Here is an 11,815-nt window from a genome sequence, read left to right as displayed (position 1 = left end):
ATACCTGACATTCCTCAGAAACGTGCCAAGTTTTCCATAGTCTCCTTTTTGTTCTGAGATAGAGTCTCCTGTAGTACAGACTGGCCTCAGTGTCATTATAGAACATAAGATGGCCTTGAACTTCTGATTCTTCTGCCTCTACGTGTTGCCATCACAAGTATACACCACATCTGGCTTATGTAGTGCTGGAGATTGAACCCAGCTTCATTCACACTAGGCCACCACTCTGCCAACTGAGCTACATCCCCATCCTACCAGTGTCACATTTCTGTTGTGAGTGTCTAGGTTGAGGACATTTCAAAGATTCAGGTATAGCCACTGCTCCATCTCCACCTGCAGTGTTCAATGGGGAATTCTGACCAGGTAGCACCAATATTCTTTGTTTTTAAATTCCTAAAGAAAAAACAAGAGGGAAGTCCAATTCTGCATTGGTTATTGTTGGTGCCTAGAGTAGTCTACAATATCCATGTGTGTCATAAAGCTCACTCCTGTCAAACAAATGTGGCTGCTGTCATACTTTGTCCTGGATGATATTTTAGTAAAATACACAATGGGTCTGTCAGCACAGAGAAGAGAGGAAAGTGGGTCATGTGGCCTGGCAGAGACAATGAGCTGGAGTTGTGACCACACCGGAGTTAGCTTTTAGAAAAGAGGTTGAGAACAAAAGCAATTAGGACATTAAAAAAGGGGAAACTTCTGAGCCAAAATACAGGAGAGATACCTTTTTAAATAGTCTAAAGACAAGAAGCACATAGAGATTAAAAATAGTTCATTTAATATATTGCTGTCATAACAAATTATTATAAACTCAATGGTTTAAAACCAATGTATTTTCTGATGATTCTGGAAGCTAGAAGCATAACAGTTGTTCAGGCTACAAGTCAAAGTGCCAGCAGGGCTCATTCTTTTACCAAAGGTTCTGGGGGAAATATCATTTCCTTGAATTTCAGTTTCTAGTGGCAACCTGGCCATCTTGGCCTATGGTCCCTTCTTCCATCTTCAAGGCTCATCACTCCACACTGCTGCTGTCTTCTCATGGCCATGACTCTCAGTATCTTCTCTGAACTTCATATATGGACCCATCATCTCAGCTTCCCAGACAGCTTAGAGAGTCTCCTTGTCCCAGGATTCCTTTGTTGTTGTTGTTGTTTGTTTTTATTTATTCACTTTACATCTACATTGTTTCCAGCCCCACCCTCCTCTCTAGTTCTACCCTTACAAATCCCTCTCCCCATTACCCCCTCCTGTTGGGGATTGGTTCTAATGCTTTGATTCAATCAGGAATCTGCCTGTCCAAATGCTGAAGGTCCTTGTCCCCAGTTGGTTTTTGATTGATCAGTAAAGATGCCAATGGCTAATGGTTGGGCATGTGGAGGGACACTTAGAGTTGTGAGGGTAGGATAAAGAGAGGAATGGGGCAGAATGGCTATGACTCAGTGATTCAAGGAAGAACAGGATACCATAGCATTGGGAGATAAAGCCAACCAGCCATGTGAGACTTCGGCTAAGTGGCCACTGGCCACTTCTTTTGTTGGCCCTGAGGTAGGAGAGGAAGGTTTAGGAGAACCCCAGCCAAGGCATTTTAAACAGCCAAGGCATTTTAAAAATAAGCCTGTGTGTGTGTGTGTGTGTGTGTGTGTGTGTGTGTGTGTGTGTGTGTGTTTCATTCAAGGATCTAAAAATAGCTCCTGGGTAGGTGCTAGTGTGCAATTTACCAGGGACACAAAGCAGTGTAGCAAAAACTCTCCACTACCATTTCCCCTCTACTCAGAGAAGAAGAAGCTCCTCTTGGATACCACCCCAGCCTGGGATACCTGCTCACAGTAGGATTAAATACATTCTTTCCACTGAAGCCAACCAGGCAGTCCAGTTAAGGGAAAGGGACTCAGTGGCAGGCAACAGAGTCAGAGACAGCCCCCAATCCAATTGTTAAGGGACTCAGAATAAAACGAAGCTGCACACCTGCTACAAATGTGTAGGGGGCTAGGTCCTAGCCGGATATTTTTCGGTTGGTGGTTCAGTCTCTGTATGTGTCCTAAAATTCTTAATCACAGTCTGAGACATGGGGGGGAGGGGCAGGGAGAGTAAAATTATTTTTACTATTCCCCACTCACCAATATTTCATGCCAATATAGGAACATGTTTGTTGGCAAAACTCATGATGCTCTTGTTTCTAATAGCCGAGTAGTATTCCATTGTGTAAATGAACCACACTTTCTTCTTTTTTTTTTTTTTGGTTTTTTCGAGACAGGTTTTCTCTGTGTAGCCCTGGCTGTCCTGGAACTCACTTTGTAGACCAGGCTGGCCTCGAACTCAGAAATCCNCCTGCCTCTGCCTCCTGAGTGCTGGGATTAAAGGCGTGCACCACCATGCCCGGCTTGAACCACACTTTCTTTATCCAATAGTTGAGAAACATCTGGGTTGTTTCCAGTTTCTGACTATTACCAATAAAGCTTCTATGAACATAGTTGAGCAAGTGTCCTTGTGATAAGGTGGAACATCTTTGGGTATATGCCCGGGAGTGGTATAGCTGGATCTTGAGGTAGAACTATTCCCAGGTTTTTTTGTTTGTTTGTTTGTTTGTTTGTTTTTTGAGAAACTGCCAAAGTGATTTCCAGAGTAGTTGTACAAATTTGCACTCCCACCTGCAATGGAGGAGTGTTCCCTTTGTTTCACATACCTGCCAGCATGTGTTATCCCTTAAGTTTTTTTTTTTTTAATCTTAGCCTTTCTTATGGGTGTAAGGTGGAATCTGAGTCATTTTGATTTGCATTTCCCTGTTGACTTAGGACACTGGACATTCCTTTAAGTGCTTCTTGGCCATTAGAGATTCCTCTGTTGAGAATTCTCTGCTTAGCTCTGTAACCCATTTTTTAATTGGGTTATTGGATTGTTGGTGTCTAACTTCTTATGCAAATGGATGTAACTAGAAAATAGCATCCTGAGTGAGGTAACGCAGACCCAAAAGGACATATCTATTATGTAGTCATTTATAAGAGGATATGAGCCATAAAGTACAGGATAACCACACTACAGTCCACAGATCCAAAGAAGCTAAATAACAAGAATGACCCAAGAGAGGATGCTTGTAACTTTTTCAGAAGGGGAAATAAAAGTTATAAGAAGTGGATGGAGGGAGGGAAATGGATAGGAGAGGGCAAAAGGAAGGGAATAGGGTAAGGGGGATCAGATGTAGGGAGATCAAGGCAGAGAAAAGTGAAATCTGCAGGAAGGGGGGCATTTTTAGGACATGTCAAAGACCTGGGATGGGGGAAGGCCCCAGGGAATCTATAGCTGAGACTCCTAGCGGTGCTGGACACGGAGCCTCCCATAGCCAGGCAGGACTCCAGTGGAAGGATAAGGACAACAACCCATCCACAAAATCTTTGACCCAAATTGTGTTGTGCCTACAAGATTTGAGGGACAAAGATGGAGCAGAGACAAAGGGAATTGCCAACCTAAGACTAGCCCAAATTGAGACCCAGCCCATGGGCAACAACCAATCCCTGACACTATTAATGATAGTCTGTTATACTTACAGACAGGAGTCTAACAAAACTGTCCTCTGAGAGACTCCACCCAGCAGCCAGTGGAAACAGATGCAGAACCCTACAGCCAAACATTAGATGGAATTCAGGCAGACTTACGGAAGAGTTGGGAGGAAGATTGAGGGATCTGAAGAGGACAGGGACTCCAAAGGAAGACCAAAGGGGTCAATTAACCTGTACTTTTGGAGGCTACCAGACACTAAATCACCAACCAAACAGTGATCATGGGCTGGACCTAGGCCCCCAGCACATATGTAGTAGCTGTATAGCTTGGTCTTTATGCAGGTCCCCCAACAACTGGAGCAGGCACCGTCCCTGAACCTGTTGCCAGCCTGTGGATCCTGTTCCCCTAACTGGGTTGCTTTGTCTAGCCTCAGTGGGAGAGGATGTGCCTAGTCCTGGGGGACTTGATGTGCAATGGTGGGGTGATGGGGGGGGGCTCTGCAAGGAGCTGTGAGAGGGGGATTAGGGGAAGGAGGGTGATATCAGGATGTAAAGTGAATAAATAAATTGATAAAAAAAAAAGAAAGATACTATTTAATGATAAAAACAAAGACTTATTATTTCTCCACCATCATTCTTTAGCACATAAGTATCACTTCTGGACTGGATTTTGTTGCAGGGTTTGCTTTTTTTTAAAATTGCTGTTTGAGTTACCAACTTAAATTTCATCATATATATGAAATTTTGCTTGAGATTCAGACAGAATTTCAAGCAACTTCTGACAAGTCCTGAACATACTTCTGTCTTTTTTTTTTCTATGTATGTACAAAATGTTGAGTTTTAGCACCAACAATTATATTTTAAAAAAAAATCTATGACCTCTCAAAAACGTTGAAGATGCCTCAACTGCCTTGTGTGGAGTCAAATATTCAACCAAGATTTATTTCTTCTCATAAAAGAATGGAGTACATTCATCTCATTACTATGTGGATTGATTTCATCTCTAATAATGAGAAATTATTTATATAGCAAAGATTATTTTAAGGCTTGGAAAAATGGCTCAGTAGTTAAGAGGCCTCACTCTTATAGAGAAGTAGAGTTTGGCTTCCAGCATCCAGACTGGGTAGCTGACAACCGCCTGTAACTTCAGTTCTGGGGACCCAAGGCTTTCTAGTCCTGCTGTTGGGGGTACATGTCCCTCGTTGGAGCTTATGATGTGATGCAAATACCTTCATGAAATACCATTTTACAATCTGGGCTTTTCCCCTCGATATACCAGAGACTAAACTGGGACTCACACGTGCTAAGCTAATCATCATGTCCTGTACCTCAGCCCTTTCCTTTTGTTGTTGTTGGGCTGGTGTTTGCGTGTTTGCTTTTCAACTTTAAGCTAGTCTTACTAAGTTGCCAAAGTTGACCTTCAACTCACTCTGAAATGAGAGTTTTTTCCTTTTGCCACTTGCAAGCATGGAAGAGGAAACCAAGGTTCTGAAATGTGTTGTGAAGAATCCTCATAATCTGAACTTCTCATCCTGCCTCCGAGAGTCCGGTCCTGTCTCCCACTAAAGAAGATATGAGAGGCTGCAGTCACCCCCATCCTGCAAACACTTGGTCCTGGAAGGCTGGGGTAGCATGTTAAATAAGATGTGCAGTCTTCCTCTAGGCTGCAACTCCCAGTTCTTCAGTTTACATTGTGAGCAAGTTTACAGCAACCCCTTCCTTCATCTTGCCAGGATGTTAACAAGCTGAGGAGGCTGAATTTTCCTCAAGGCTGCTGGCAGGCGCAGGCAAAGTCAAGATGCAGAGGGAGCCCTGCATAGGGATCTTGGAGATGAGCCCCATTCCCACGGGGCCAGCTGCAGAAGCGCAGGGCTGGTCCTGTGCCAGAGTCATGTGACACAGAAGCTCGAATCCGTCGCTATGGGGCAGGAGTCAGCTCCTCGGTGGCCACTGCCGGATGTTCCGCCATCCCCACCATCTAAGTCACTGTTGCTCTCGAGGACAAGTCGGGCATCTCGCTCCAGGTGAGTTCTGCCGGGAAAGCGCGGGGCAGGAAGGAACCCGGGGCTAGGCGAACAGCCGCAGGCGGTGGCCTGGGCAGGATTCATGGGCGGTTTCCCAGCTGGTTGGAACAGTGGGCCTCTGGGCTAGAGGAATACGCAGCAGACTTTTCTGCAACTGGTTGGGATGAGAACAAACTGGCTTAGTGAGGGAGGAGCTGGGCGGAGTTGAGGGCGGTCATAGGGAGGCTGGCCACGCCTCTTACAGGTGGATGTTTGCCTCAGTTACTTGCTGTTGGGGAAGGTGCTAGTGAGTCCCCAAGCCACTCACTGCTCCACTGAGTGTGGCAAGTCTCTAGAGAGGTGAGCTCTGTCCCCAGCCATGCTGTTAGCTGGTAAGGATACCACAGTCATCCCCGGTGGCTTGTTAAACGAATGTGATCACTCCTCTCCAGCCATTGCACCTTTGGCTGAAGCCGGGATAGGGGCAGATGGTCAATGAGGGCCTGGAGACACTACCACTCTGGGATAGGTGTCAAGCCTGGCCAGGGGTCTTCTTGGACCTGCAGCTAACCTCTGCACTCTGGTCCCAGAGAGAGCCTTCTGTGTTAATACCTTTCTCTCTGCTAGTCCTGTAAGACATAAGATCAGCCGGGCTTAGAGCTGCCTAGCCCAGCATGGATGAGATCTGAGGTCTGTCTTCACACTGTATCTGCCAGGACCAAACCTGTCGCCGGGGCCACCGTGATTCTCATAGCCCTGAAGAAAATGAGTGTCAAGAGGAAAGATCTTATCACCTTACAGGACCCTGAAGCCAAGTACCCGCTGCCCTTGATTGAGAAGGAGGTAGTGGGTCACCTAAACCTTCCTCTGGTTAGGTGAAAGAGGAGGATGGGGGGTGGGGGAGAATGCTACTGGGGATGTGAGGTGATCAGTCACCTCAGGACCAAATGGAGCACCTTTCTAAAGATCTGGACCACAAAGCAAAACTCCTAGAGAGTCAACAGAACCTGCCTACCTCTTTCTTTTTCTTCTTTTTCTAACCAGCAAATCAGTCACAACACCAGAAGGTTCCGCTTTGGGCTGCCCTCACCAGACCATGTCTTGGGGCTTCCTGTAGGTGAGCAGTGCTTGGTGACATCTCCAAGTCTGGGCGTTTGAGTACTTGGCTCCTATTAGCAATGAATTCCCATTCTTGTGGGATACGGAGGGTACACTGATATAACCCTGGACCATGTGAATGGAGGGAACAGGCAGCTGGACTTGAGGACAGTGTCCCTCCCCATTGTCCCACTTGGACTGTCACAATAGTAATAGCTTGAGGAGCACTGATAAGACGTAAGCCTAGAGTCAGGAGATCTAAGATCTCGTTAAAGGCAATTTAAGGCCAGTCCCTCACCATCTTTGACCTTCCATCTATAAAATAGTATTTCCCAGGCCTTTCTGCCTACTTCGGGTATAGCGAAGGTAAAATGAATGATGGATCCGAAAATTCAGAAACTTCATTGTGTTGTTCAGGGATGACAAGAACAGATGTTCCCTTGCAGTCAAGGCCCAATATACATGGAAGTCACTAGCAATGCAAATGCCCTAACTGGATGGATCATCTGAGGGGTCCTGAGACCCACTTGAGCAAAGACTCATTTTGGAAACCAGCCCCAGCTGACCTCTTAACCGCTTCTAGTTTCATCAGTCACATCTCTAGACAGCTCCTGAGACGAAAGACCTAAGGGACAGGGGTGGGACTGAGAAGCCCTGCCCCTTGTCTCCTAGAGGACAGCCTCACTGATGACCTACTTACAAAGAAAACCCTGACTCCAGCTCTGCCAAGTGATGAGATTATAGTCTGGGGAATCCTGCTGCCTCCCCCCCCCCCCCGCGCCTGCTTGCTGTCCTTCACTTCTGTCACTGGGAGTTCCATTCCTCTGCTTAGCCTGTCTGTCTCCACCCTGTTGGGAGGCAGCATGAAAGCACAAGCCACTTGAGAAATAGAATGTGTAGAGACTTCTCTGACCTGCTTTCTCTTCAGCCCCAGTGGAAGCTGTGTGGTCAGAGGGACAAGCCAATGTAGCGCCCTCTGAGAGTCTTGATAGGAAAACTGGACGCCTCACAGCTCAGCCTCATCCTCACAGGATGGGAGGAGGTGGGAGCCTGGGACCCGGGACACAGCTTCATTCTGTGTGGGGATGCAGTGACTGACTTTCTAGGTCCCCAGTTTCAGGTGAGCTCTCAGAAGGAAGCTGCTGCTTCAGGCCTGTGTTCTCCAGTGAACCTGGTGCCCAATCAGGCTATGTCTATATGTTTGCCCCTTAGCCTCAAGGGATTCCACCAAGACCCAGATTTACACTGCTTAACATTATCAGCTAGTCCCTATGTCCCCAAGCACACACTGCTTAACATTATCACATTATCAGCTAGTTCCTATGCCCTCAAACATCCCACTCCCCTTCTTCCTTTTTGCCCCCTCTTCCTCTCTCTCTCTCTCTCTCTCTCTCTCTCTCTCTCTCTCTCTCTCTCTCTCTCTCTCTCTCTCTCTGTGTGTGTGTGTTTCTATTTCTACCTGTATTTCTAATTTCTCAAGCACACAGTTTCTACTTCATCTGAACCTGTCCTGGAACCTTCTTTTGCTTCTAGCTTTTAGCATTCCTTGATGCATTCCTCCCCTCAATACTAATTGCCTTGGTCCCTGAAGTCTGCACTTCAATCTGACCCATTATCTTCTATCAGGCTATAGTCTAAACTCATATGTCTTTGCCCTCCCCCCAAGTCTATAGAATTTTACTCTGGACAGGCAAAGACATAGTGTAAATATCCCTGCTGCCTCTCAGTAGAGCCAATGGCCAGATTGCACACATAGTTACTTTATTTGAAATAGGACTATCCAGGTCCTGGGACCCTGCAGCATCAATGAGGCTAAGCCCTGTTCTATCCTGGAACACAGATGGGGTACTGGTGACTCCCTCCCAGACTCCAGGTCAGGAAGAAAAACCTTCATGAAGACAATAGTTTTCTTTAAACAGAAAAAAAAAATTCTGATTTTTTTTTTTTTTTTGAGACCCGATCCCACTCTTAGCCCAGGCTGTACTGCAATTTATAGCTCAGGTTAGCTTTGGGTCCATCTCTAAAGTCCAAGTGCTAGGATTACAGGTATGCACCATCACACCTGGCTCCTATCTGATACTTTTAGTGTCCAATACCACCTTTAATTCAGTCTTACTCTAAGAATTATAGTGTGATTTTGGCTGGGCAAGTGTTATCAAAGTGAATCTTTTGGGGGATTCCTGGGTTCTACTTACTATTCTCAGGTTTAAGATTTGATACATTTTTGTAGGTAATTATGTCCATCTCTTGGCACAAATTAACAATGAATTGGTGATCAGGGCTTACACGCCTGTCTCCAGTGACGATGATCAAGGCTTTGTGGACTTAATAATAAAGGTAAATGATGCCCATCTTACCCAGCTGTCTAGAACCCTCAGGTATCATAAGTATGGTAGAGTGGGATATTTTATTGTGGAAACAGAAATAAAATGTTAAATTGTTCACAGTGAGTGTGAAAGTATTTACTTGCATGATTTCTGATTCCAAGTGCACTTTCCACTTGTGTGTAACTATAGCCAAAGACACTGAAGTGTAAAGGACCCATAACTGCTTTTCAGATTTACTTCAAAAATGTGCACCCCAAGTATCCTGAAGGAGGAAAGATGACTCAGTACTTGGAGAACATGAAAATTGGGGATACCATCCTTTTTCGGGGGCCAACAGGGCGCCTGTTCTACAATGAGCCAGGTACCAGGTGCTGCTCCGTGGGGCCTCACAGCTGGGAGATTCCTCCTATGGTCATCCTGTGGTCTTCCTCACTTCTCACTTCCTCACTTCTGTCACTGCTCAAACTTATTTCACACATGTGTACGCTCATTACTGTCTCTGCACAGATATATGAACGGTGCCTGCTGATGAGTACAATGGAGGGAATCCACACTAATCGTTCACCCAGATTCTCCACTTACTCACTCATCCACCATTGCAATGGAGGGGCTCTAAGAGGCTCTGAGTTCATTTCAGGTTGCCTAAGAAAAGGCCCTGCTAGACCCTGGGATGCCCAGCCTTGATTTCCACTCCGCACACTAGCATACCAGAGGTGGCCTATGACACTACTTTGTCAGAATGGCTTGGGATGCTACAACCTCCCCCTTATCTGGACCTGCCTCTTAAGAATCAGACATCTTTTGTAGGTTGCCAGACAAGGGCTGCAGAAGTCAAAAACATCTTTATATTTCTAGGGACCCTTTCAATCAAAGCAAACAAAACAAGTGAGCCTGAAAAGAAGCTGGTTCATCACCTGGGGATGATTGCTGGAGGCACAGGTGAGATTTTCTAACTCGGGAGTTCTTTGCCCTTATGAGATTCCTCCCCAGCTGTGGTAGTGGGAATGTGGAGTCAGATACTGAAGCTGACCCTGTTCCTCTGCTCCCTCTCAAGTCAGGGCTGTGGCCGGGCCAGGCAGGCTTTGCTCACTGGTTCCAAAATAGTGGAAGATCCAGTTCCAGCCTCTGTCCAAATCCTTCGAGAATGAACTCTCAGGGAGACATACAGGATTAGGCACCATCACTGACAGTTTTAATGTTCACTGGCTCTGGCCTCCGTGTGTGTGTATGTGTGTGTGTGTGTGTGTGTGTGTATACACATACATACATACATACATACATACATAATGTATGTCACCTGAACACCCAGGCTCAGAATCATGCTTTTTTTTTTTTTAACTAGTTCACAGAATGTTCTTTTTCTCTTGTCACAGGAACATTTAAAAGGAGGGCTGAGCATGTGGCTCAGTTGGTAGAGTGTTTGCCTAGCAAAGGAGGCCCTGGGTTCAATCCACAGTATCATATAAAACCAGGCATGGTGACACATTGTAACTCCAATACTTGACATGATCAAAAGTTCAAGGGCATTCCTTGGCTACATAATGAGTCAAGGCCACCCTGGGATACATGAAATCCTGCCTCAAAAAGGAAAAGGGACCTTTGACCTTCTGTTGCATTAGAAAGGCACACCAAAATCAAGGGTATTCTTCCCCACTTTGGGTTTTGGGGGACAGAAGGGAAAATGGTAGAAAAGGAACCAGTGAACATGTTAATCCACTAAAGGCCAGAAACTGGGACATTGGAAATGGGAGCAAACTGTTTTGCAGGCATTACGCCCATGCTACAGCTGATTCGCCGCATCACCAAGGACACCAGCGATGAGACCAGGGCGTCCCTCCTCTTTGCTAACCAGGTCAGTTCTGCAGAGTCAGCACGGAGTTTGCTGCAGTAGCATGGAATGTTCTGAGTCGGGCCGCTGTATGAATTCATTCCTCCCCCATTGCCTGAGGACATGCTGCTTGGCTGCCTGAGGCTGTGGGAGGCTTAGTGGGCTCAGCCAAGTCGGCTGCTGGCAGCTGAAGAAGCTAAGGCCAGGCCTAACCTGTTTGTTTCTGCTTAACTCCTATCTTCCCTCCAGTCCTACTGCATACACCGAACTTTCTCAATTCCCAGCTCTGTGTTATTCTGAGTATTAAATAATGGATGTTGCTGCTGGACATTCTAAGTTCAGAAGAATATACATGCTTTCATTTATCTTTTTCCCTATGTGTACTATTGTATCTATACATGATACATGCTCATACACCCACAATTTTTTTCACTTAGTAGTATCAACATAGGTATTTTCCTCTTGCTAACTTTAAATATTCACACCAGAGTCAAAGTAATGTTTTACTAAATATTCATTCATTCAGGATCTTTCCAGATTTTGGTCATAAACAGTAAGTAATTATGAGTAATTAACTTTTATTTTCTGAAACAATGCCAGAAGTAGAATTACTGGACAAGAGCTATGGAGGGTTTGATGACCCAAGCCTGGGCACTCTCTTGGAGCCTTGGCCCACTTTTCCCAGAAGAAAATGTAGCCCCACCTTCCCCTGGCTCCTCAGAGGCCAACCTGCACTAAGCTTGTGTCCTTTGGCCTGTTAGGCCTGACCCTAGATGCAGGGAATTGAGTGGGGACTTTTGCATGCAGTCAGTGGTCTGTGCAGCCAGTCCTTCAGCCAGAGGGCAGCCTTGCTGATGGTACACCCACCCCACCCCTCAGTCCCTCCAGCTCTTTAATGAGACAGACAGGGAGTAGCAGGAGCTTGCCTGCCCCTGGAGTCTGGCAAGCTCATGAGCTTGGACAACGGCAGTTCCGTTGTGAATGTGCAGACCCATGCATTCAACCTAGGGGGGCATGCTGGCTGTTCCTAGAGGGGCCTTTATAATTTGCTCCTTTTTTTTTTTTTTT

At 46.0% G+C, this 11,815-nt stretch overlaps 1 protein-coding gene across 1 annotated transcript in view; it reads left to right on the top strand.

Moving 5' to 3' along the window:
- The first annotated feature begins 6,216 nt into the window (after window positions 1-6,216).
- Window positions 6,217-11,815, top strand: part of LOC110324767 (NADH-cytochrome b5 reductase 2) — an 8,791-nt gene continuing 3,192 nt past the window's right edge. The window contains exons 1-6 of the mRNA XM_029545622.1: window positions 6,217-6,337; window positions 6,539-6,611; window positions 8,823-8,929; window positions 9,151-9,280; window positions 9,775-9,858; window positions 10,686-10,771. Of these exons, the coding sequence (XP_029401482.1) occupies window positions 6,260-6,337; window positions 6,539-6,611; window positions 8,823-8,929; window positions 9,151-9,280; window positions 9,775-9,858; window positions 10,686-10,771 (558 nt within the window). The 5' untranslated portion in view covers window positions 6,217-6,259. The remainder of the gene's footprint in view (window positions 6,338-6,538; window positions 6,612-8,822; window positions 8,930-9,150; window positions 9,281-9,774; window positions 9,859-10,685; window positions 10,772-11,815) is intronic.

Source organism: Mus pahari, chromosome 1 (assembly GCF_900095145.1).
Source record: "Mus pahari chromosome 1, PAHARI_EIJ_v1.1, whole genome shotgun sequence".
In the NCBI taxonomy this organism is placed as follows: Eukaryota; Metazoa; Chordata; class Mammalia; order Rodentia; family Muridae; genus Mus; species Mus pahari.
Note: the sequence above shows the minus strand (reverse complement) of the source record. Positions and strands in the feature narration are given on the sequence as shown.